At 44.0% G+C, this 26,043-nt stretch overlaps 1 protein-coding gene across 1 annotated transcript in view; it reads left to right on the top strand.

The window, feature by feature from the left end:
* DMRT1 (doublesex and mab-3 related transcription factor 1) overlaps positions 1 to 25,200 on the top strand; it is an 85,842-nt gene extending 60,642 nt beyond the window's left edge. Inside the window, exons 5-6 of the mRNA XM_066602008.1 lie at positions 15,397 to 15,438; positions 25,046 to 25,200. Coding sequence (XP_066458105.1) covers positions 15,397 to 15,438; positions 25,046 to 25,200 — 197 coding nt within the window. The remainder of the gene's footprint in view (positions 1 to 15,396; positions 15,439 to 25,045) is intronic.
* Positions 25,201 to 26,043: the final 843 nt, after the last annotated feature.

The following is a 26,043-nucleotide window of genomic DNA, read 5'->3' on the forward strand; positions in this document are numbered from 1 at the left end:
CCACACTGACTTCTACCCTCATTCTTCTTTCATACTTCTTTCTGTTCGTGCGGGCAGACTTTTCTTAGGTCCAGCACCTGACACTGTGAATCTGCCAACTTGGCGGACCTCAGCTCTCGCCCTCAGTGGGTGACATTGGACTGTCAGAAAAGTCCGCCATCATGCATTGATAGTAAGCAGTGGGGACCACCCGCTTGACACTCTGACAGCGCCAGAAGCAGGACCTATGAAGAGCCCGTCCAGGTGAACAGATGTGAGTTTGGTAAAAAGAATTTAACCCAGAGATAACTGGGTCGTGCTGACTTTACACCATGACAGGTCCTCTTTAATATGCACAGCAATATCACAAATACACAGTGGATGTCACCATTATATTAGCAGCAGAGGTTCCCAACCTTTTGTACTTTGGAGCCACATTCAACTTTGATTGATGGTCAGGAGCCACACTAAACGTAAAAATGAAGGAGAAACACATTAAAGGGCCATTCCGGTGATTTTTTTTTTTATAATTCACTCATTATGTAGCCATCCCCCAAATATATATAAGGGGGCTTGTGTTACCTTGGTAAGTTATTAGTTTCTGTTTAAAACTATCACCCACTTTTTCTACTCCGATGGTGATGGGATCTCAATTCCGAGCAGTTCAAATTTACTTGGGGTTATGGATTCAATTTCTATTCAAATTCTCATTCTGTGTGATGCTATTACATGAATCTACCGCTGAAACTGCCTACAGGAGTATCCGGCACTCCTGTCACAATCACTGATAATGATCACACAACTCCTGTCGTGCAGTTATATTAGAGGAGATCACAGCTCATCTTCCTGACTGTATACTTTTGCCTTGTAACTTATATAGCTAAATACAGATGGTAATAATAAACTGTTCCCCCAGCAGGCACAGTGATATAACCTTAGCTAATGCTGTGCTGATGCATCATGGGATTGACTTGAAACGGAAAGTCAAAAATCTCACACTCAAGATGGTGGTTGATAAGCATCCGACAGGGGGCTGCACTGCATAGAAGTGGCTGAAATACACAGGAGATCTCCAGAAATCAGGCGAGGGGAGCAGGCATGGAAAAATGTGTTGTTGTGGAATGGCCCAATTAAATATGGTGAAACTGTCAGATTTGACACTTGTAATACACCATTCAAATAGCAGTGTTTAATAGGAAATGATTGCTATAATGTCAGTTGCCTATGAATATGACCATAAGGCCTTAGTCAGACGGGCGATTTTTCGCGCGATTTGCGCATGCGTCCGGCGACTTTATAAAACCATTGCTTTGCAATGGTATCGGACACATGAGCGCTTTTTATGCGCTCGTCTGATAAATTATAGAACAAAAAATCGCAGATCGCACCTATCTGCGATCTGCGATTCCTGTTCTCTTCTCTATATGCGCTCAATGGGGCCGGCGGCAGCAGCGCCGACCCCATTGAGAACATATAGAAGACAAATCATTCTTCTCTTCCATAGCTGTAACAGCTGTGACAGAGAAGAACGATGTTTGCCCATTGAATTCAATGGAGCGGCAATACATCCGCTCCATTGAAAGCAATGGGCTGCCGGCGTGCGCGGGGTGAATTGTCGGGAAGGGGTTAAATATATAAACCCTTCCCTGCAATTCATTCTAAAATGTGTTAAAATAAAAAAAAATTGTATACTCACCTTTCCGCTGCAGCCGGAGTCCAGCCGCGGCCGCTGTCAGTTCTCCTGAACTGCTTCTTGGCACTATTCAGAGGCTTTGTAGAAGCATAACTTATCCTGCCCAGCTCCTTCTGTAGTGCGCTCCCAGTCGTTACAGACAGAAATAACATAAAATAGTTTAAATTTAAGTCTTATGTCATGTGGGACCGTACTGATTGAAGGATCTGACTACACTCAGGGTGTATTTGTTTGTAGTCCGTAACCACAGAAAGCAACTATATAAACAAAACGGTAGGATATTATTTACAAAACGTCTTTCATTTATTATTTCTTATACATTTAAGCAATAAAAGCGAATTTGCCACCAATTTTCTGTGCGGAAAATCCGCATCGTTGACTGTAGCAGCAAAGTGGGTGAGATTTTCAAAATCTTGTCCACACGCTGCGGAGAAAATCCGCACAAAGCCCTGCGGAAATTGACATGCGGCGCAAAATTTAAATCCGCAGCATGTCAATTGTATAGCTGTTTTAGGCTTGCGGAAAATCCTCCGCTTCTCAAAAAGCGGGTGAATTCCACACCAAAATCTGCACCAAATGGTGCGGGTTTTGATGCCGACTGTCCGTAGCAAATCCACCCCTGTGTGAACATCGCCCGAGAGAATCTGGATATGTTTGTAGAGAAAGGATATAATCTGTAATGTATGTGTCAATAGAGAAGAGACATGAAAATACTTTCCACTTGAAATACACCTTTAGAGGCAGTGAACCCTAAAGTTATACACAGATATTCATCAGAAAAGGTCGGAAGGTACCTTGTAAAGTGTGTAAAAGCTTCATTGTTCTGCAGGTGATTCTAAACATAAGAATACAGAACAGCCCTTTCAATAGAGAACATCTTGTTAGTTTCATGGTTTACACAAGAATGCAATGCAAAGCTGCCTCTGTCAGAGAAATATGCTGCGGGTATGCTTGGCAGAAAGTTATTTGCAGGAAGCGTTGACTTTTTCCTTCTTCCCCCCTTGAGAAGTAAGTCATTCATAATAACCCGTTTGGCCCTGCAACAGTTATTTGACAATACTGGAGACTGTGTATACAGTAGATGGGCGAGGGAAAAAAAATCTTCCACTGCCCGAGGCAAGAGCCGATACAGATGTAATACAAGCAATAAGGAAGAAGGTTACTGCAATTATCCTGCTATTTAACCCAATCTATGGCTCATCAGCAAACGTTTAGTGGAGCGTTTGAAGTGAGACAGACTGACACAATACATTCTGCTTATCTGTCCCCTCTAGCCATTACACGCTCTTAAGCCAGTAGTCGTGTCAAATAAAACAACTGTGCATTGACTTCTCACTTCTGCTAGCATTATAGGAAAGATTGACAACTCTGGGATGCCGAGAGGAGGTCATTAAAAACAGCTCACTCGCTCATGGAAGCACCTCCTCACCTTTGCCCTTAACAAGCCACCTTACTTGTCAGTTTGCACAACTACATGCTGCAAGTGTGATGCCACTGAGTCACAAAAAAAAGAGAGAGAAAAAAATTGGAAACATTAAGAATGTTTTTGACAAGAATATAAAATAGTGTCATATTAGCAAAAAAAAATTTGCATATTTTTTATTTGTAAAATTACACGTTGTAGTGACATTAAAACAAAAAATATCAGATGATGGTTATGTTTACAATAGTGTTTTCTTGACCGATGCAGATGCTTTCCAATTCAATTCAGTTTTTTTATAAAACTGCAAGCTTTCTACTTACATCTGTTTTTCAGCATTTAAGTAGTGGTGCTAGATCTTCAAGTGAATGTGGCTCACTGGTTAGCACTGTTGAGGTTCAAATCTCATCAAGGGCAACATTAACTTTGAAAAACTCAATACAGCCACCACCCTCGGTCAGATTTGAACCTAGGACTCAAGCTATGCAAGGAAACAGTGCTAACCGCATTCATCGAAGAGCACCACCAATGAAAAACGGATTGCCTTCAGGTTCCATCTGTCTCCCATTGACTACAATGAAATAAAAAACGATCCATCTGTATTCTGTTTCTAAAAAAAAGTCTGATTACTTGTAACGTGATCAGTTTGCAGATATCAGGATCCCAAAATGTGCCCTGAAATCTAAATCGGACATGAAAAGTGAACTGCAGTTATGTATGTCAGTGAAATACGGTGATTGTATCACACACTGTATCTACATTCTTGCTGCAGACATGTAATAATGAGTACACCTTTAAACCCTAAACTGCCTGCTGGTTTCTGTAAGTCTACATTTTGCCTCTCGATGCTTTTTCAGTGGGTGGGCTCACACTGGTATAAATGCCCGAGCCTTGTTGTGTGCTCTGAGCCAATCGGTTATTTCCTCTTGTTGCTCCAACTTTACCACATGCAGCCTATAATGCAGCGTTCACATGTATCAGTTCTGTCCAAGCAGTTGTTTTATGCCTGACTTGGATACAACTGGGGACATTCTTGCATGCTCTGTACATCAGTACACTGAGTGCTGCGTTTTTCAGTCCAGCACAGGTAGACATCCAACACTTCAGCTGATGCTCTGGATGCCAGAAATGTTTAACTAAATTAACTCGATACGGAGAATGAGAAACATCCATTCGAAAAAGTCTCAAACCACTTTAATTTCACCCCGCAATAAGGGCGCCCACCCACTGGCGTTTGCGTTTTCCGCGGGAAAAAACGCAGCGGTTTCTGCGATTTTTCCGCGCGTTTTTCGCCGCGTTTTCCGCGATTTTTCCGTTAATTTCCATTGACATTCATGGGTGCATTAGGAGAAAAATAAGGACACGTATGCAACTGACAGTTCCTATGTTAAAAACGAAACGCAGCGCAAAAACAGGTTATCTCTATGCCTGTGCAGGAAAAACGCAAAACGCAGGTAAAAAAATGCCAGTGGGTGGGCGCCCTAAGGGTGACTACCCACTAGCATTTTTTTTTCTGCTGCAAATTTGCTCCTATTTTTTCTTCCAATTGTCAATGGGACTTCCTAGTGTTAAAACCGCAACGCATCGCGACGCAACGCAGCTTTGCGTTTTTAACACTAGAAAGTCCCATTGACAATTGGAAGAAAAAATAGGAACAAATTTGCAGCAGAAAAAAAAAACGGTAGTGGGTAGTCACCCTCAGGTATAACATTTATTATTTATTCCTTGAGGTGAGAGGAGAGGGAAGGAGGAGAGAAGCAGAGAGACACAGAAGTGCTGTTAAAGCTAATGGTAATGGATTTACTATTGTTTATTCAGATGTGCACTGCTTAGTACTTCTCTACTGTCCTCCCTGATGCTGTTATGTGTCTGTATGTGTTAGACAGGGAGCAGTATGTGCAGTTTTCTCTGTACACCCTGTTTAGAAACTAACATGACAGAAGACTCCTACCCACCAGTTCTGAGAGAACTGAGAATCAGAGATACGGCCTGCGGGCTCTTTCCCACGAGCGCATATCGGCCGGCCGTGAAAACAATGTGCTGTAATCTGATGCATTGGATACCAATGCATCAAATCACATGGGCATATTTATAAGACGTAAAAACGCCACGCCAAGCCAATATAGCGCCGGGCCTTTTTACATCTGGCCCACAAGATAGTCCTGGAACTATCTTTTGGGCCGGAATACGTCAGCCGCTGCATGGGCTCCTATGGGAGCCTATGGCAGCAGCCATACTGCTAAACTCCCTCCCCCTGTTCTTCTCCCCCCCCCCCCCCCCCCCCCCCCATGCAGGCTCACCTCTCGTTCCTCCCTGCTCGTTCTGTGCAATGGGAGGGGGTGGGACGGGCGCAGGGCTAAGCAACGGTCTGCCCGCCTCCTCCCATTAATGGCTATTGATAAGGCGTGGGACATGGGTGGAGCTAAGTGTCCGCCTTGTTCCTGCCCCTTGTCCATAGCCATCAATTGGAGGAGGCGGGGCGGACTGGCGCTTTACTCTGCCCCCTCTCATTGCACAGAACGAGCGGGGAGGAACGAGAGGTGAGCCTGCGATGGGAAGGGAGGGGAAATGGGCAATGGCTTGGTGAGCTCGGTGCATTTGCACTGGGCTCACCAGGCCATCTAATTGGGCGCACAAGCTGTTGATTTGTGCGCCCGTTCACCAGATTTTTCACTCCTAACGTAGCGTATTTCGGCCAGCCGATATGCGCTTGTGTGAAAGAAGCCTGCAGAGGAGAAAACTGGGGATAAATGCAGGATATAAGTCATATAATAGCTATTATTAATGTTATTCCTTATGTACACATATGTCCGCCCTTAGGGTACATGCGCATGGGTATTTAAAAAGTTGTACTCAAAATTGTCGGGCGCAACTCGGATTGGACATCCCGGCTGGGTGATGCCTGATGTGCGGGAACGACCACGCATTGACATCTACTATTTTCGTCCAAGAATCGAATAAAAATTAGGACATGCTTCAATTTTTCAAATGAATGGGTGTTATTTCTGTCCAAAAGTCAGGTGGAAAAACCCTCCATGTGTATGTACCCTTAATGGTTAAAAGCCAAGGCCAGTGGTGGACACACATACTGGTGATTAGTGCAACTGAAGGACGCTTGTTAACATTCTTCCTAGATAAGGAATCCCACAAGGAGGACGAAGAAAAATCTTTACTTTGGGAAATGTGTTCTTCCTCCTGTTAGGATCCCAGCCCTTGTTGGGAAAAAAGTCACATAAGGGAATAGTAGGTTAATAAACGCTCATGTTAATGAGCCATTATTACTGACATGTATCTAACAAATTGGCATTCAAGTGCTAATTACTTAGATGTGTTGGGATAAGGTCGGTGGGATGTCTACTTATTCAGCCAATGGAACAACCTCATTTCTTATCTATAGAATACAATTGTCACCACAAAACAGATGTGGACCTCCCAGCTCTGAAGTTAATCAGATTTAAACACATCACTAATTTAGTAAAGCGTGTTTAATTCAGCCATTCACGTTCAGGAATATATTGCACCTTTGAGATCGCTGCTCTCTGCTGCAGTTAACTGTCCAGTTTATTCATGCTTCACTTCATGACGGATGATTTATCCCAATGGAGAAACACAATTGCTCCAGGAGTGAGCGTTAATGTGGAATAAAGGGAAGGTCAGGAGCGCTTCACATCCTTTTGTTCCTCAAGTGACCCAAGAAACTTAGATAAATATCTCTTTTTTTCACCAGGAGTTATTCATTGTAGGCCATTGTTAGAAGGAAATGTGTTATAGACATGACAGGCTTTACATGGCCAATTTATACAGGAATGCAGCTTTGTGAGTTTCTTATTAACTTTTTTGTCATTGTTTTATTGGTAAAATTGCCATTATAATAATCAATCAGATATTAAATACTACATAATTGAGTAAGTGCTATATTTTTTGCATTTGAATTTTTGCTCTTAACGGGGCAGATTTACTAGTCCAGTTTAATATTTGGACAGTGCAAACTTTTATACAGGCCGAATATTGGGTAATAACATCCTCCAAAACACTTGATTGATAGATTTTTTTTTTGTGCCACATAAAAGAGGTGATCAACCAATGAATTAACTTCATTCATTGAGTGATCAGTAGCACATTTAGATGGGCTGATTATAATGTGCCACTGGTCACTCAATGAATGAAGTTAATTCATTAGTTGATCAACTTTTATGTGGCACAAAAAAAATCATCATGGTCACCGACACATTCCGTTGTGTAAATGGAGGATGTGCTACCCACAATGATGAAGATGCAAGGGAACGGACGATCATCTGATCAATCATTCTTTCCCTAAGAGAGTCTGAATTGACTGGTGTGAAGGGCGGGTAGATGAACTTCTCATCAACACTATACCTGCTGATGTAGAGAGACCCTTAAGGCCCATTTACAAGCAAAGATAATCTTTCAAATGACTGAAAGATAATGAGATTTATTTGCATAAAGTGTTAATGTACATTAACACTTAATCATATTCATTTGCATGTAAAAGAGCCTCGAGGAGCTGTTTGCAGAGCCCAGTGTGTGACTAAACATACGCCCAGCTGTGCACACAGCAGCATTGTTCTGCTCATGGCTGACTGCTGATTACAATGTTAGCTGCCGCCTCCCGTGAAGATAACGGCCGGCGGTCTACTGAGAGATACTTTATCTCTCACTAGCTGAACAATGGATTTTAAGTTCACCTTAAAATCATCGTTCAAATAGAAAGTGCATGATTTACGTTTACATATAACAATTATCACTAATTTTCGGTCGTTTGAACGAACTTTGAGCGATAATCGTTACGTGTAAATGGACCTTTAGACAGTCTGAAAATGCGCCAGATTTATCACAGTGATTCATGCTGGATGATAAATCTGATGCTTCTTTAGACACATTTATCTGTTAAGCCATTGGTGTCAGTTTTTGTGGCAAAATTTTGGTGCATTGTTTTGGTGCACTTAAGCCAAGTACTCATTGGTTGAATCCAATTATGATAATAATCTTTATATTGCGCAAACATATTACACAGTGCTTTACAAATTGGGGAAAACATACAAAAAATAGGTGATAACATCCAGCAATAACCCAGTGCGCATCTTGAACAAGAGGGGTGAGTGTTCACAAGAGCTTACAGGCTATTAGGAAGTATACACATACAGGGGGTACTATACAGATATACATAAAGCTTTGTCAGTGGATCACCAGCCATGTATGTGGATAAGCAGATAAAAGGTGCAGCTTTCCTGTAGAGGCAGGGTAGATTAGGGTATATGGTAGGCCTCCCTAAAAGATGTGTTTTTAGGCCACACTTAACCCCTTGAGTGGCGGGTTTCCTACCACCCTGTCGTGCCCACCAGGGCAGGTTTTTTTAAATGGTCTAATCATTGAATTTCAACTAATTTTGCAGTTGCGTCTCAAGAGCCATAATTTTTTCATTTTTCCATTGACATGGCCATATAAGGGCTTGTTTTTTTGCGGGACAAGTTGTGATTTTTTTAAACGGGGGAGGAAAAAAAGGGGCCATGTCATTAAGGGGTTAAATAATGTATTAACTTCCTTCTCTGGGCCATTACGACACACGGATACCACATGTGTGATTGTATTTTTGATTTTTTACAAAGTAAAGGGAGACAAGTGTTTTTTATTATTTTTTTCCTTTTTTTTAAAATTTTTTTTACATTTTTTTTTTTGTCCCTTTAGGGGACTTCCACAGGGACCCATCAGGACACCTGATCACATTCCGGGGGTCCGATGGTGACAGCCCTTTACATGCTGCAGTGACAGCCCTTTACATGCTGCAGTCACATAGACTGCAGCATGTAAAGGGTTAACACAGCAGAGATCGGAGGTTTTCTCTGATCTCTGCTGTAAGAGCTAGTACCTGGCTGTCCTCTGACAGCTAACAAGCAGCTCTCCCTGCCACAGAGACCATCGGCTTGCTTCTGACAAGCCGATGGTCTCTATGGCAACCTGTAAACAAACCAGTGCAGGAGATTGCCGGCATATCGGCAATATCTTCTGCTGATTTTTCAAAGCCCTTGCTTTGTTCTCTGTGGGTCTGTGCAGGCAGAGCACACTGTCACAGCTTGTGGCATTGTGCTCTGCAGCTCCCATAGTGAAACATAGCCCGGAAATCTTCCGGGCTATGTTGCTATGAGCAGTGGAGCTCGTCCCCGGAAAATTTCCGGGCGTGCCACTCAAGGGGTTAAAGCTGTGGACATTGCAAACCTGGTTGTCTGAGAAAGCGCATTCCAGAGAACTGGCGCGGCTCGGGAGAATTCAGGCAGATAGAATAATTCTTCTTCCACTAAATGTGTACTGCCATCAACTGGATCGGCCCTTACAGTAATATCTGTTCTTTGTCACTGTGGCCACGTTTCCATATATCTGGCACTCTGGCTTTTTCTCTCTCCGGTGTTGTAATGAAATAGAAGAGAATCTGAGGCCAGGATTGATCTCTTTGGGACAGCTCCGTTTTGATCCTGGATGCCTCCCCACACTGGACAGAAAAATGTTGCGTGCAGGACTTTTATGTCTGGCTATGAGTGCAAAAAGCGCACCAAAATGTCATCAGTTGTGTCCAGCTCCGGCATGAAAACACTGGCCGGACACAAGTCCTATATAGGAACCCAGGCTAAGGCTTCATGCACACAAACGCATATGCGGTACATTTTTACGGCTGACCGATATATGCGACCATCTGAGGCATTGGTTTCCAGTGCATTCATTCACACGGACGAATATACGGCACATACGGACGTTGCATCGTAAAAGATGGAACATACGCGACTGCAATACGGGCCAGCGTGTATATGGTGGCTAAAAAGATACTTCTGGGACTATCTTTTGCCCGATATAAGGCGGCGGTTCCCATAGACTACTATGGGAGCTGGGGGGAAAAATGGAGGAGGAGGCAGTCTAGCAGCGTCCAACGCTGCGAAAAGCTTACAGGTGCCCTATATGGTTTTTTTCATATATGGTGTATGAACAATCTTTTAATATGATAGGGATATATTTACATTGACTGATAGAAGATTAAGCCTATACTGGTGATCACCATATCCTAAATATCCCCACCATTTCCTAAATTTGGGATATTTAAGGGTTTAAAACGTGTATCCCAGCAGAGTGATGACTGCCTGAAAATGGGGTCCTCTAATTGTAATGTTCTGACTTTCAGCTTACTTTGTAGTAGTGATATCTGTGATGACTTGATTAGCAGGCACCGTATCTGGATGCAGTGTGTGTGGCTATTGCGTTTGTACCGTCCCATTGTTTCATGCTGCTATCATGGGAAGGTAAACTGTAAAAATGACTGTAATCCACCATAATAACTATTGACGCTGAACATGTCAGAGCGCAGTACGGACGGCTGTGATTTAGACCCGCACTGGGCTACCAATGCGTTTAACTTAATTACACCATAGATTTCTCCATTGATGAACACAGGTTGAATTAACACATGAGCACTAATGTACCTTCCCACCATTATTGTTGTACAAGGCGCAGTGGCAGATGCCGGCAGTTAGTTACACAAACATTAGTATTAACGATTGGCCATTTGGAATTGGTGACAAACTGCAGCCTGGCGAAATCTTGAGGCTGAAACCAATCAGCAAGTTAATGAGGGGAGAAATTGCCACTGCAGCTTCCCTTAATTACATTCAGGCTTGGCAGGAGCTGGGACGCACAGAGCTGCGGGTAGGATGGGAAATCAGAGGTCGCAGGACCTGCCTTCTTATCAGTAGCAATTGTGACTTGCAAGTGATTTTAGAACCGGCCATGTTTTTATGGGTTTCAGTATTTTTGTTCATTTTATTTTATCAATTTGCTAAAGACTATTTCAAGGTTTTTCCCCTTTATTTTACACATTTAATATTCTATATACAGTCCCTTTTATTATTGAATATGTGAATATATCATTTCAGGGCTCCTTCAGACAGACAGATTTGCAAAACAGAGAATAGCAGCCATTGATTTCAATGGGTTCATTCTCGGTTCCTTTTTTTTGTGCACGCATTTCTGGCACGGGCAAAAAAAGTATTTGCGCACTGAAAGACCCCACAGAAGGCTATTGAAAGTGCACAAATGTGTGCGCAGTACGCAAGACCATGCGTAAAACTGCTCTGAAAAGAAAACATCTGGACCTCATTAGGCTTAAAAGCCGTTTAAATCAGGGTGGGGGTTGTCCCGCGTGCATATGATATTTTCCTGCGTATGCAAAAGACTACAGATCTATGTGCGGATGTGCGCGCACGTTAACCTTGTTCACTGTGCAAATACATTGCGCTGAGACTAGCATATATGTACAGACACTCGTCGGAAGAACCCCTTAAACACCAAAACTTGAAGCCCCTTAGAACCCATTTAGACAGGCATGTTTTCTGTCTGAATGCTGTTCGTATATTGCACCTTAATAAAACCTCAATAAACTTAGTGGTCGTTGAGTCTATCACAGCGCATTATATGCAGCTAGTGCTTGAACAGGGGATGGGCATAAGCACTAGAGATGAGCGAGCACCCAAATGCTCGGGTCCGCGTTATTCGAGTCGAGCTTTTCGTAAAATTCGAGTAACAAACCCCATTGACTACAATGGGAGACTCGACCATTTTTGTATGTGGGACGCTGGGTCCCGAGCTTTTTCTTTTTTCTTGGTTCGTCTTTGTCTCTCTTTCTCTCTCTCTCTCTCTCTCTCTCCCCCCCCCCCCCTTTCCCTTCCTCTTCCTGCCAGACCAAAAATTTTCGAATGACGCACGCTGCGGCGGGGAGGGGCCAAAACAGGCATGTCACCGCAGGGAGGAGCCAAAAGCTGGGGCAGGGTCGAACACGATTTGATGCTGGTTCGAGTAACGAGCACCATCGAGTACGCTAATACTCAAACGAGCATTAAGCTCGACAGAGTACGTTCGCTCAACTCTAATAAGCACATATACCTAGTATGTGGGCATATAAATATTCTGTCATCTTTAAACTCTATATAAAGATGATATAATTGGGCAAGAAACAATAACATGGACTTTGCAGTAATTTATTAAACAAAAAAAGTACAGATTTACGATTTCCTTGAGTAGCAGAATAAGTATCACTACATCAATGGCCTACTGTGTCATATTCTCATCTGTTTTCATAGAACGTATAATGTACAGGGTCCATATAGATTGGACAGCAGCCAGATAGGTACCTGATGTTGCACCCAAGTCGAATGCAACTTGCATTATGGTTGTGTGCATTCAGCCTTAGGGCTCTTTCACACAAGCGTATAGCAGCCGATATACGCTACCCATCTGACACATTGTTTCCAATGCATCAGTTCGGATGGGCATATTCCATATGCATAAAAACGTTCGGCCAGCAAAGCTACCGCATACGGTGCACATTCTGGGAGCCATTGATAGCTGCTAGAGAGGGGAGGTGGCAGGGAGTTAAGCTGCGTGACTGCTAAACTCCCGCCCCTAGCTAGCAGCTCCCATAGGCTGGAGCGGAGAGGGAAAGGGACTAGCTCTGCTAAACTCCCCTTGTTGTAAGCTGGCAAGGGGCAGAGAGGGAGTGGGAGTTTAGCAGAGCTAAACCCATTCAACGTGGGATTTGAACCGGCTTCACCACCCGCATTCCGCTGTGGCCATCCATCTTTCCCCATAGAAAGGAGAGAGGCCACAGTGGAGACAGCGATAAAATTGACATTTTGCGCGGCATGTCAGTTTCAGTGCGGCTTGCCTGCAACCACTTCTCCGCAGCGCGTGGACGAGATTTTCGCAAATCTTGTCCACTTTGCTGCTTTATCCTGGGATAAAAATTGCCGGCGGAATTTCCACGCAAAAAGTCTTTTCCGCCCGTGTGAACCCAGCCTTATGGTTGGGTCTGGTTTGCTGCACCGAGGCTTGGGCAGCACATCATCATGGAATTTACTACAAGTTATACATTCTAGCAAAGTGTGCTTGAACATGATGCAAAATCATCTATCAGAAGATTCAAGCTCAGCCACAAGCGGACATTGCTATATGACAATCACTGAACCGAAACAAGTGAATGTACAAGTCAAAACCCAGATCTGAATGCAGTCGGAATATTGTGATGGGTACATTAGAAATGGACTGTGCCTGCAAAAAACTCCAAAATTGCTTTGTTGAAAATCTGCTCTGCGGAATGGGGGAAAAATTCACTTTGTCGGTATCAGAATTTGGTAGACCGTTATAATAAACACCTACTTGAGGTTTTACTTTCTAAAGGACCCGTAGCAAGTATTAGCGGGAGGCTTGCGGCCTTTTCCACAAAAAGTAGTGACCCGTATGGAAATTTTAATTTTATTCAATTACAGCAACTTTATTTATAGACAAGAGGGGAACACCATCTTCTAGAAGACTTCTAGAACAATGACACATTGAAGGCTATGGACACCTTGCAGAGATTTTTTTTTTTACTTCACATTCATGTACTTTGCAGTCCGGTAGGATATTATTAAAATTGTTGCACTGTTTGGCGTCTGCAGCTTCTATATATCAGAGAAATTAAATTACTAAAAATCTTTTTCAGATCATGTCTTTGGTTTAGCAATGTTTTACAGATGCTATAGCTTCAGTTTATGCCGCTTTCAGACTAGCGCATTTTTCATCAGTATTCCATACATATTTTTCTGTCTCTATTACTGAGTTATCGTTAACCTATGATTCTATTTATTTGGGTGTATAAAATGTGCAAAACTCAGCATGCGCTACTTTCAACCCTTTTACGGATGTAATATGTCCATTGAAGTCTATGGAGAGTGAATAATAATCTTTATTTATATAGCGCCAACATATTCAGCAGCGCTTACAATACAGGGGAAATAGAAACAAGACCACAGTTACATGAAGTAATCAATTGATGGAAACAATAGGGGTGAGGGTCCTGCTCCAATGAGCTTACATACTACAGATAATCGGGGGATACAGAAGGTAAAGGGGCTGGAGATGTGCACGGTATGGCGAGGTGGACACAGACAATGGTCAGGCCGTACAGTGGCCGAATCGGTATGACTGCAGGTGCCCATTGATTACTGCTAGCAGGAACTGCAGTTGGTAGGACATGGGAGCATGTTGTCAGGCGGAGTACAGTGGGGTTTGGTTTAGGGGATATTGTATGTCTCCCTGAAGAGGTGCGTTTCTAGAGCACGCGTGATGTTTGTGTGTCAGTGATTGCCCGGATAGTTTTGGTTGTGTTCCAGTGGTGCTGCTCTGGAGAAGTCTTGGAGGCGGGAATGATAGGTTCAAATTAAAGGGGCACTTAATCTGATTTCATTAGCAGAGCGGAGGGCGCAGGTGGTGGATTGAGATAAGTGAAGCAATGTAGGGCAGGGCAGTGCTGTGGAGCGCTTTATGGATGAAGGTAGTGAGTTTAAATTGTATTCTGTATTTGACAGGCAGCCAGTGCAGTGACCGGCACATGGCAGAGGCATCCAAGAATGAGATATTGATGCACCAGTTTGCCATCTGTATCTGCATTCATTGATCTTTTATATGTTGCAAGAAACAAAACCATTTTTGCAAACTAGCAAATATTAGTGAATTCAAATCCGGATGCAAATACTGCGGAAATATTGGCCAAATACTGATGCAACCTGTTTCATAATACGTCTGTATTACGAATGTTTACAAATAAGCTCATGTGAAACGGGCTCATATTGTGTTTTGTGATTAATTTGCTTCAGAGAAAATAATATACAGATAGTCCCCGACTTGCGAATGTTCGATTTACGAACTTTGCAAGCTACGAACAATCTGTCCTGCACAGTATGAAGTAATGCTATGGCATTACATTATACTGTGCAGGGACCAGACAGGCTTCTATCAAGCCTGATAAAAGCCTGTCCGGTCACATCGCGGGACGCTGTGCGGTTGCTAGGCAGCCAGGGGCGTTCTGAAAGTCCCTAGGGCTGTCTATGCAGAGCGCCTATCAAGCCGTGGGATACTGTATGGGCCCCCGGCTGTTCTTACAGCAACACCCGGCGGCAGCAGTTCTGACGAGCCGCACCGCTCGGTGGAACTGTTAACACTTTAAATACCGCTCTGACAGCGGTATTTAAAGTGTTAACAGTTCCGACGAGCCGCGCAGCTCGTCGGAACTGCTGCCGCCGGGTGTCCGCTGTAAGAACAGCCGGCACCCGATATTGTATGGAGCGGGATCCACTCACAATTCCGCTTCATACAAACATTTGTTCGGACTTCCTGGAATAGAACCTGTTCGCAAGTAGCCGACCAACTGTACAGCTAACGATTTATTTGTTTTTGCACAATATTGTAATGCCATCACTTTTTATTACAGGAACTTTTCAAGGACCGAGAAGCCAGGTTATTCAAGAAATGGGTAAGCAATTTCTGTTTTGTGATTTAGGCCACCTGCACATAGGCACGCATGGATTATGCGTGGGGAATCTGCCCGTAGCTCCCTGCCAGCGACCCTGCGTATCTGTCTTTTTTTCTGCGGATGGGCCGCAGATTTTCCCGCACAGTCGATAGGCGATGATGCGGATCCCACGGCCTTCCCGCAATGATGATTGCGGAAGTGCCGCGGATCAGTCGGTTCCCATTGACTTCAATGGAAGACGTCCATGTGGAAAACTCGCTGAAACGGAGCATGCTGTGACTTTTCATCCGTGAGTGGAACCCGCAACTGGTTTCCACTTGTGTACATGAAAAATCACTTTTCCATTGTATGCTCTGGACGGACATTGCTGCGGAATCCGCTGGCAGACACCCGCCGCGCATTCCGCAGCAAAAATCGTCTCGGATGCAAAAGCCCTTACTAAGGAAGGGTCCATTCATATCTGCTTTCTGTTTTCCATTATGAACATATACGTTTAGTGTGATGGAATGGAAACGTGTTCTAGATGTATTACAAAAGCACAATGGAAAGTATAGTTTCCTCTATCTTAACAAATCCCTTTGTCGGTGTCCCTTTATTTTCTGTTGTTATGCGGAGCAGTTTGAAGGAAATCGGGGCCCCGTGAAATCCTGCAGGAATGTTGACCTGATGAGTATGGAGTGTTATTGGAAACGGTAGTGATCGATTCGTACTTTGGGAAGGGAACGACAAGTGGTAGAGAAAACTGTGAAGAGGATCGAGGATGTGATGTGAAAAATTAAAAAGGAGTAGGTTCAGGATAGTAAGAGTGTCCTTGTGGCAATGGGTGAGCTAGTGTATGGTTGTGAGCCGGTGTGCAATAGGATCCTGGGGTTTGGTGGTGGGCCGGTGTGTGTTGGGGATAGGAGTGTGGGGATGCAGGAATTCCCAAATATCACGATAGACTGTGTTTCGGCAGTCAAAAATCTGTTCCGGTGTCATTTTCTCCATCAATGGCAATAGAAGTTAGAAGAAATGGTAATAGGTAGTAGGGGTCTGATTCTACTGTTGCGCCTTCTCTGAATCCAACTTGGCAGCTCTTCCCTCTACCTGTTCCTCAGATTATGCAATCTTAGCAAGGCATCATGGGTATACCTTGTAAGATATTGACGTTTGTTTCTCTGACCTAGCTTACTTATATAACTCCCTAAAAGAGGCATCAATTGCTGCTCAGGGAGTTGTGTAGGTGTAGACTTGTCTGGTCAGGACGTATCCTAAGCAGGGGTGCGTTCAGGAACCCAAGCTGATATCCTCTTCAGGGACCGCTGCAACAGGGACTTCAGGCTTCCTAGTGCTTGATGTGGTTCTAAAAAAAATAGAAAAACAATTAGATACCCTGTGCAGTTATGATATGGTATTCACAAATCCAGAAGAATTTAGTAAGCCAAAAGAGACCGTCCCTCAAGACGTCTTGATTAGAGATGAGCGAGCACGCTCGGTTAAGGCTGATACTCGAGCGAGCATCAGTCTTCTCAAGTAACTGAATACGGGGGGGAAGGGGGAGGCGGCGGGGGGGGAGAGTGAGATAGAATGCCGCTCCCTCCCCCGCTTTTGCTCGGACGAGTATTCAGGTACTCAAGAAGACTGATGCTCGCTCAAGTGTCAGCCTTAACCGAACGTGCTCACTCATCTCTAGTCTTGATTTTACTCTACAAATTAATGTATCTATTAAAGAAAAAAAAGTAAGGAAAATAAAGATGCAAATGGTCACAAGATAAAAAAGTAATTGCTAATAAACTGCTGCTGGGCCTTGCTGTAGTAACAATGATCCTCTTCACTATGGATAACTCAAGCCTTGTCAATATTATGGCAAAATCTTGATGTCCATGTAAATGCCACTAGTAATCATCCAGGTAATATGATCTGATTGTGCTATAAGGTGTCAGGGCTAAACCCAGGAGCTCCTGTATTCCAGGCAGCAGCTCTTCCTATTAAGCTATCCAGCTCTTTGGATAGCTCCCCTGCATAGACCAGGCTTTATGTTCCTTCACCCTGCAATCCAGTTCCTGTCTCCCTGTCTGGCCTCGCCCCGTTCCCTTGATTAGGCACACTATGTAAGCCTGGTCTTGTACCTCCCTCATTGACTATAAGCCGTGAGCTCAATAAGCTCACAAATGCCACCACCTGCCTGCTTTTCTGAACTGAACTGCTACTACCTTGTACTGACCTCTGGCTTCGCCTGACTACGCTACCTGCTTGCTCCTCTGTACTGCAACAGATACCTACCCGTTACCAACTTCTGGCTTCCCCTGACTACGCTACCTGCCTGCTCTGGTTACTGCAAGAGGCTCCGAATCCGCACCAGAGCGTTACGTAAGGGCTTATTCAGGCAAATGTGAATTTCTCCCCTTAACGGGACAAAACGAAACCACTGATTTTCAATAGGTTTTTAGTAGTATGATTTTCTCCATCTGGATTCTCGCCTGTTAATTGTATGGGTGAGTAAAGATAGGACTTGCCCGCAGAGTTTGAAAAGCCGGCGAGGTGGAAAGGATTCCCCTCGTTCAGGCGCAACAACACTGTGCTAGTCTGAATCTACCCTAAGGCACTATAATACTAATTTCATTAACAGCTATCCAGTCCCATCAATCACTTACAGATGTGACTCTCTCATACTTCATGTACATAAATGCTGCTGACTGTAGCAACTGATGTGAACTGCTGACAATATTATGAAATATCTGTTATAAAAAGTTCATACACAGACTCTTGGATATCTGGATATATTTGGATATATACATTTTACAAGTTCCCGCTATCCCCTTTAAAAAAATGGCTTTAAAAAAAAAAAGACAACATAATTGGACTCCTTAGGTGCTGTTTAGGAGCGATCGGTGCCACGCAATAGTCACAGTCTCTGGGGTTTGAAAGCCCGCAATTCACCAGCCACAGCACAGAATGCCATCCTTAGGCCACTGTCACACAGTGTTTTTTAGTGTAGCTTTAACTGTGTTGACATGCGTTTTTGACAGCGTTTGACTGCGTTTTCAGCACAGTTATAAACGCTGAATAGTGCCAGAACTGGAAAAACGCAATCGAAAACCCAGTAACCACATTCTACCACGTTTTCAGCACCTCATTCATTTTAATGGACAAAGCATTACATTTTAAAACACAGAAACGCTTGAAAAACGTTGCGTTTTAGCGCATGTCTGAGAAGCCCCATTGAAATGAATGGTAGCATCATTGATTAAGTGTGCTAAACTCAGAAAATAGAGGAGACGGTGCTCGAAAATCGTTTGAGCACGTCTGTGAAGCTCCATTGAAATCAATGGAAGTGTTATACCATGATTACCGCAGCGTTCAAAATGCCGCGATAATCGCGAATAAACCGAATGTGTTAATATCTCCATGTGCAGCAGCCAGCACCAGGATTGCAGGGTAATCAGTGGACAGCTGGTGCCTACATAGTATTAGGAGACACCTGCTCTGGAACCCCCGACTCCTCTGGGTTAAGGCACCCCACGCTCGGTGTGGATTCCCACAGGACCTTGTTTCTGCATGACAGGACTACGAAGGGATCTCTTCCTGCGGACGAGCCACATATGGTGGTTTCTGGTATGTGCTGCCTTTTGTGCGGACTGGTAGGCAGAACATTGCGGCCACAGCCTTGACTCCACAGATCGCCGCTCGAATGTGCGTGGGAAGCCAGAAGCAGTGCTCCCGCTTTCCCTGCTAAAAGCCATTCTGGCACACGACTTTGAGTACTCTCCGGAGACTATGTTTGCCTGCACTTCCAGTACTGGGACAAAGGGCGACCCTCAGGCTCTGCGCATTTAGCACTGGACTAGGTGGGGGTGCTTTGGAGTGATCAAGTGAAGCCTTCCCGCAATTGCAGTTCAGAATATGTCAATGGGGTTTGGTGAGGGCCTAGAAGACTCAGGATCAGCCTGTGCTTTTGGGACTCTCTGTTTCCACCCCTCAGTTGGTGTATCCAAACCCCCCATTAACCAGCTAATCATACCCTCTTTTCCTACTAATGTCTGCTGTGACCTCATGTTCTAACACACCAAATATTTCTCCCCATCTCTGCTGAGGAATGACTGTGCCTCATTCACAGAAGAAAATTTCCAGGATGGATTGTACCTTGTCAGTCAAAATTTGTACTTACTAGGCCTTATTTCTCCACACTAGAATCCAGCCATACTGGTTGACGGATGCTGATTCCTGACTGATGTGTGATTCCTATGCCTACATTCTTATTGACGGACGCAGAGGTGTGATAGCTATGCATGTAGTCCTATAGCAGATGGCTTGTTTAGTGCTGAGATCATAATGCTGCGAGCACCCTTGAAGAAGCTAGCTAATTATACATGTTAACTGCTTAAGAGACACACAGCTGCTTTAGTAGTACTACTTGCTAAATGTTGTCCAGCTCCATCTCTACTGCTGTGCACTGGAATCATATTATCTACTTTGTTGGGTTTGGGATGTCCTAACCACTTGCGGAGGGCACGGCTCCCTCTGTGACCTCTCAGCTGACCGCGTTGCCACTTGCTGGACCCCATGTAATGTTACTCAGGTCCTAACTTTTAATGATTCAGGCTGGTAAAAACTCCCAGCAAATGTCGTGTGCCAATGGTCGTCCTGGCCGATACCTGATGACCATGGACAAATATTTTGCTAAATCGCAGGGTACCAGAGCTGCCAAGGAGGGCTTATCGACCCCATCACACCCAGCACAACATCAGCTGGAGGCCAAGCCAAAACACAGGCCTGCCGGCAAGTCTGACACAGACAAGAACCAAGGCAAATCGCTTTTAGTTTCGCCACTGATAGACCAGCAAAGGGCTTGCAATGTCCGATCACCTAATCGGCGACACCTTTTCTCCAAACCTTTCCACTTGCAATAGTACCAAAGCTTCACTAAGACACCTTACAAGCCACAATGGCGGCTCAGGAAGTATCAGCATTACAGGAAAAGACTTTCTAACCTTGCTCAAAGTTGAATTACCCTCTGCTTTGGCCATGCTTTTATTCCCTGACCCCTCTTCCATTGCAAAAGTCCAGAGAATTCCCCCCCCCCCCCCAAGCCTCCAGAGGACAGCCGCACAAGACCTCGACCGGTAATAGCAAAATACCTAAATTGGTCTGTGAAAGAGCTAGTCCTTCTGCATGGTACTCGCTGTGTGCGTACTTCCCGGTTAAATTGCCCTCTGTCCACTTGCTCTTTGTCGTTGGCTGGGATGACAAAGGGCAGGTAAAATCAGGCTAAAACATCTGAGATTGCCCCCAGCACCATGTCTTCTGACGATAGCTTCACTTCCCCATTACTCAGGCTTGTCTCATAGGATTTAACTTTCTGAACCATTTAAAGTGGCTGAAACCTGATATTATATAGGTACAGGAAAAACATTGGAAAGCAAATTCTGCTGCCACTCTGAAAGCAAACTGGCTGGCTTCATGCCAACCATCGCACTAAAACTAGAGGGGTTGCTATTAGAGATGAGCGAGCGTACTCGGAAAAGCACTACTCGCTCGAGTAATTTGCTTTATCCGAGTATCGCTGTGCTCGGGTCTGAAGATTCGGGTGCCGGCACGGAGCGGGGAGCTGCAGGGGAGAGCGGGGAGGAACAGAGGTAAGATCTTTCTCTCCCGCTCTCCCCTGCTCCCCGCTGCGACTCACCTGTCAGCCGCAGCGGCACCCGAATCTTCAGGGACGAGCACAGCGATACTCGGATAAAGCAAATTACTCGAGCGAGTAGTGCTTTTCCGAGTACGCTCGCTCATCTCTAGTTGCTATGTTATTCAAACGAGGCTTGCCGCTGACCATAGAAGACAAGGTTGTGAATAAGGGTGGACAATATCTTATCTTAAAGTCTTATACATGACACCATATACACCTTTGAAAACAGTTATGCCCCAAACTCTCTGGCAAATGGTTTCTTTACTACATTGCGTGCACTCCATGTTCAAACCTGGCAACAGCAATCTGCTATTCGGCGATGACTTTAATTCTTTGTTCACATTTGGACAGGTTACCCCCCCCCCCCCCCCTCCTTCCCCAGCTCCGATTCCCCTCCCACAGCACAAGATATCACTTATAAAGCAGCCCTTATATATGAGTCTTACATTACGTCCTTGGAAAGAACCCTAAAAAATGGAGTCCCCTGCCCCTGTCATACGTAGATAGGGCGCACCTTCTAAAAATGCTGGAATTTCCACACCTACTCTATATTCTTCACCCCCTTCTCATGTACATTAAACCTAACGATGAAAAATATATTAACTTCCTGTATCAGTCCTTCATATGGATGGGAAGGCACCCTAGAATCCTTTTCACAGACTTGAGCAGCCAGAGCTTAATGGGAACTTAACTTTCCCAATCTTCGTTTATACAATATCGCTGCTGTGATAATGTGAATTGCTATTGACTGGATACATTATTTACAGACACAGAGGCAGACCAACGTCTCTCCCCACTAATCTCCCTTCCGAACTTCTTGAACCTTTCACACTGCGACATCCCGCCTTCATGAAAAAACAACGGTTGGCTGACTCATTTGGAGGGTTTGGCAAAAAATATGGCAACTTAAATATCTCCACCCCAGTTACTCATTAGATCTCACATTCCTGAGGAACCCACACTTCCAAGCCGTCTCTCTTCACGGATAATTTAATTGCTGGCAGAGATGAGGTATACTTAAAGTGAGTCACCTGATAGACTATCAACTAATACACCGCTTTCATTGGCAGACCTTAAACTCAACTTCCCGATTGTACCCGTCCCATTATTTCGTCATTCAGTCTGGATGCAACTCCCATTCCTTGCACGGTCTGAATGGGACCCTGCCTTACAGGCGACTCTCGCTCTTCTTCCTACCTTCAAACATCACACATCTAAGTATTATCATAATCTGCAAGAACCTCTAGACTTTGCTAAATGGACTGTTGACCTTCCGGATCTAACGATTCCAAAGCTCCTAAAGGCACTGAGGAATAGTTATGCTTTCCTCCCTTCTAGTCGCTCTACAGAAATGAACCTCCAGTTATATCACAAGGCCCACATTACACCAGTCAGGGGCCACAAGATGAGGCTGTACCCATCAAACAAGTGCTTTTAGTGCAGTCAGGGGGAAGCGAATATACTTCATTGCTTGTGGCAATGCCCTAGTGTGCAATTATTTTGGCGCAAAGTAGTAGACTTTGCGACAACACATGTAATTATGTTCCTTACAACCCCGTATTGGCTGTCATTGGCTACATAGATGTGCACAGCGGGTAGTTGGAAACTGTTACACGTAATATCTGCTGCTGGTGTTAAAATTATACTCCACACATGGACCCACCTGGACACTCCTACATTTTGTTTGTTTTTAGAAGAACTCATATCTTATGAGGATAGACTGGGTGGATGGCAGAGAAGTAAATACTTAAATAGTCCACAGGCAAAAAAATGCGACAGTTTTACAATCTCTAAATTCCCAATTATTGTTTTACAGACTTGGTAAAAAGTCATATATTGATATGAAGGAATGCTGCCATCCAATAGGTGGCCCTGCAGAGATATCTTTTAATCTTCCTTATTTTTAGAAGAACTCATATCTTATGAGGATAGACTGGGTGGATGCATCTCTCAAAAAAGAAACACAGGTTAAGAGATTCTTTGAAAATTGGGGGAGTTTCCCAGCCATGTTGCCTCTGCATATTAGACAGGTTGTCAGGGAATGTTTCTTCCTGACAACATGGTTCCAAGAGCGACTACTGCTACAGGATCCGCCGATCCTATTGGACCAAGCTGCTGGATTATGAGGATAGGGGGGTGGCATTGCGCACAGTGGGGATCCGCTCTGTTTGGCTGGGCAGACTTGGGCTTTATCTGTCAAGCTGATCGTTGTTAGCGAAGGTTGAGAGGAGATTTTTACTACTTTCTAAGACTGGGGAGGTTTTGTTTATTGTATTGAATATTCTGGTTTGGTTATACGGATATCAGAAGGGGAAGACAAAACCAACTGCTTTAGGCCAGATGCACATGAACAGGTTGGATTCCGCAGCGGAATCCAACACTGTGCCCAACCGGCATCCGCGCGTACCTGACATTACTTCTTCTTTGCTGTACTGCGGATAGTCTACATGACGATCCGTCGGACATGTGCAGTACAGTTTTGTTATTCTTTTCAAATTCCTGCTTTCCCCACGTTATCGCTAGGCAAATCCGCAACCTTTCCGCAGTGTCATTGCAGAAGGGCCGTGGGTCAGACAGCTTCCACTGACAGCAATGGAAGCCGTCCATGCGGAATCTGCACAGAAATAGAGCATGCTGCGGTTTCTTTTTCCCTCGACAGGCAGAAAATCACGATTGGTTTCCGCTTATGTAGAGAGAAACACGTTTTTTCATAGCATGCTGCAGAATCCGGAGGCGAACGCCTGCTCCGGATTTTGCTTTGCAAATCTGCCCGTGTGCAGCCAGCCTTAGACTCCAGTGCTGATTTGTATTAATTCTTATGCATCATACACGATGTAAGTTGGCCATTGGAGCCTGTGACATGCTATGGTTATCCTTTTTGTCTCTGTATTAAGACAATCTCTCAATTTCATTAGTCAAGGATCTTCTGGTCTCCCCTCTCCAGTCTGAACTTGGTTTGCTACTTACTTGGTTGGACATTTGCTCTATTCTATTTTCTTAAAACCCCTAATAAAACATTCATATACTAAAAAAAACTCGCACACCGGACTCTGCACTCACCATCTACGCCATCTTGCTTACGTCTTGTTTTAGAAATGCATCTGACAGTTTTCCTCAAGCTTAGCAAATCGCACTTGCGTATTATTGTTCAACCCGTCCGCTGCTGGTATCAGTTGTCCAAATGGCACCACTATAGCAAGTAGATGTCAAAGAGGGGCGGTAGCGCTGATGGAGTAAATGCAACTCGTGACTCTGTATCAACTTCTTGGGACTTGCCAAATTCTCCACTCTTCTGCAAAGAGAAGACACCACTGCTGGCTGTGATTTCCCAGCTAAAGTACTGATGACGGGGCGCAAGGCCCTGAAACGCGTCTATAGGCTGGTTTAATTTTCAATAAAAACAGGAGTCGAGCTCAAAAACACGTCTTGTGCCTCTTTGAGTTAAATAGGATTGCGCCTATAACCACAATTTTTCCTACATTTATCTCACCTATTGGAAGGCAGCATTCCTTCAAGCCAAATTAGACTCTTTATACAAGCCTTGTAACAATGACTGGGAAAGCCAGACTCCTACTGTACACTGATGTAGGCCAAATAACCTGAAACAGCTGGCTGGGCATGGAGTCTGGCTTTGCTTTTAATTCCCACTCGTTGTTACAAGGCTTGTATAAGAGTCTAACTTTGGCTTGCAGGAATGCTGCCTTCCAATAGGTGGCACTGGGGATGTATTATTCCATCTCCCTTATTTGCATATTACCCAGAGGAGCGTGCATGGCCATTTGAGTCTCCTAACTCACCGTCTAGGTGATCTCCCTAAAGGGAAAAAGATAAACATTGCTACAAAAATGTTGGATGGAGAAGTCTGTACCTACTGTATGCAAGAATGTGTTTTATGGTCCCTAAAACTGCTTATAGTAAGTGACTGTCCTTTCTGTTTGTGTGCAGTGTTCTCTCCACCAAGCAGCCAGGACTCTGGACTGCTTTCCTTGTCCAGCAACTCTTCAGTCAGCAGTGAGAGCACCAAAGGTGTAGCTGAGTGTGAAGCACCCCCTGAAGCCTCTCCATATAATGTTACCACTATTACTGATGATGGAGAGTGAGCTGATCTAACACAATCAACAATTTTGACAAACGTTACAGCAACAACTCAAAAGTGCCTATATTTAAAAGCAAAGCCATGCTCAGAATGTGTTACCCCACAGTAACTATGTGATGCTTTCATCCATCCGACGCATTGCTATGGCTTTAAATACAAGTCTTGTCATTCTTATACTTGATCATTAAAGAATATGTTTGGTTGTATAATGTTATTGTTACCTATGTTGTGACAAATTCTTAATTTTTTTTTAAATTTGTGAAGATTTCTATTATAATGTATTCTGGATTAAAAAAAATAAGTGATTTGAGGAAAATGTTGAATGTACAACACTACTACATCATATAGTGCCAATCAAGAGAAGTGAAAATGTATTATCCAAGCCTACCAGAATAGTGTTGTCCCTTGGCAACCAGTCCGATAGCTACCTGCATCTTTCAGCTTTTTTACCTTGGCCTTGAATTGATTCTTTTATTAGTTTTATAAATTTGGCTTCACACAGTACACTTGTAGAAACTAGAATGTGTAAACCTTGAATCAGACACCCAAGCTGTGGGTGCAACTCACATTGGACAGCACATGGACACCAGTCCGTATTCTCTCCGGTTTACATGGATGATGTACATTGACATGTATTGGCGTGGCCTATTTCTTGTCTGTGAAATAGAAATAAATAGGACACACCATTCCTTTTTTCATGTGGACTATCGGTCAATGTACAAACCCTCATATGCCTATAATGGGGCGATGTGCTGCCTATGGATTACAATGTGATTGTTCTCAGGGAGAGAAACCGAGTAATCTTGTAGATCTGATACCTTTTAATGGCTAACAAAAATACATGATG

This window comes from Eleutherodactylus coqui, chromosome 5, assembly GCF_035609145.1.
Source record: "Eleutherodactylus coqui strain aEleCoq1 chromosome 5, aEleCoq1.hap1, whole genome shotgun sequence".
Classification (NCBI taxonomy): domain Eukaryota; kingdom Metazoa; phylum Chordata; class Amphibia; order Anura; family Eleutherodactylidae; genus Eleutherodactylus; species Eleutherodactylus coqui.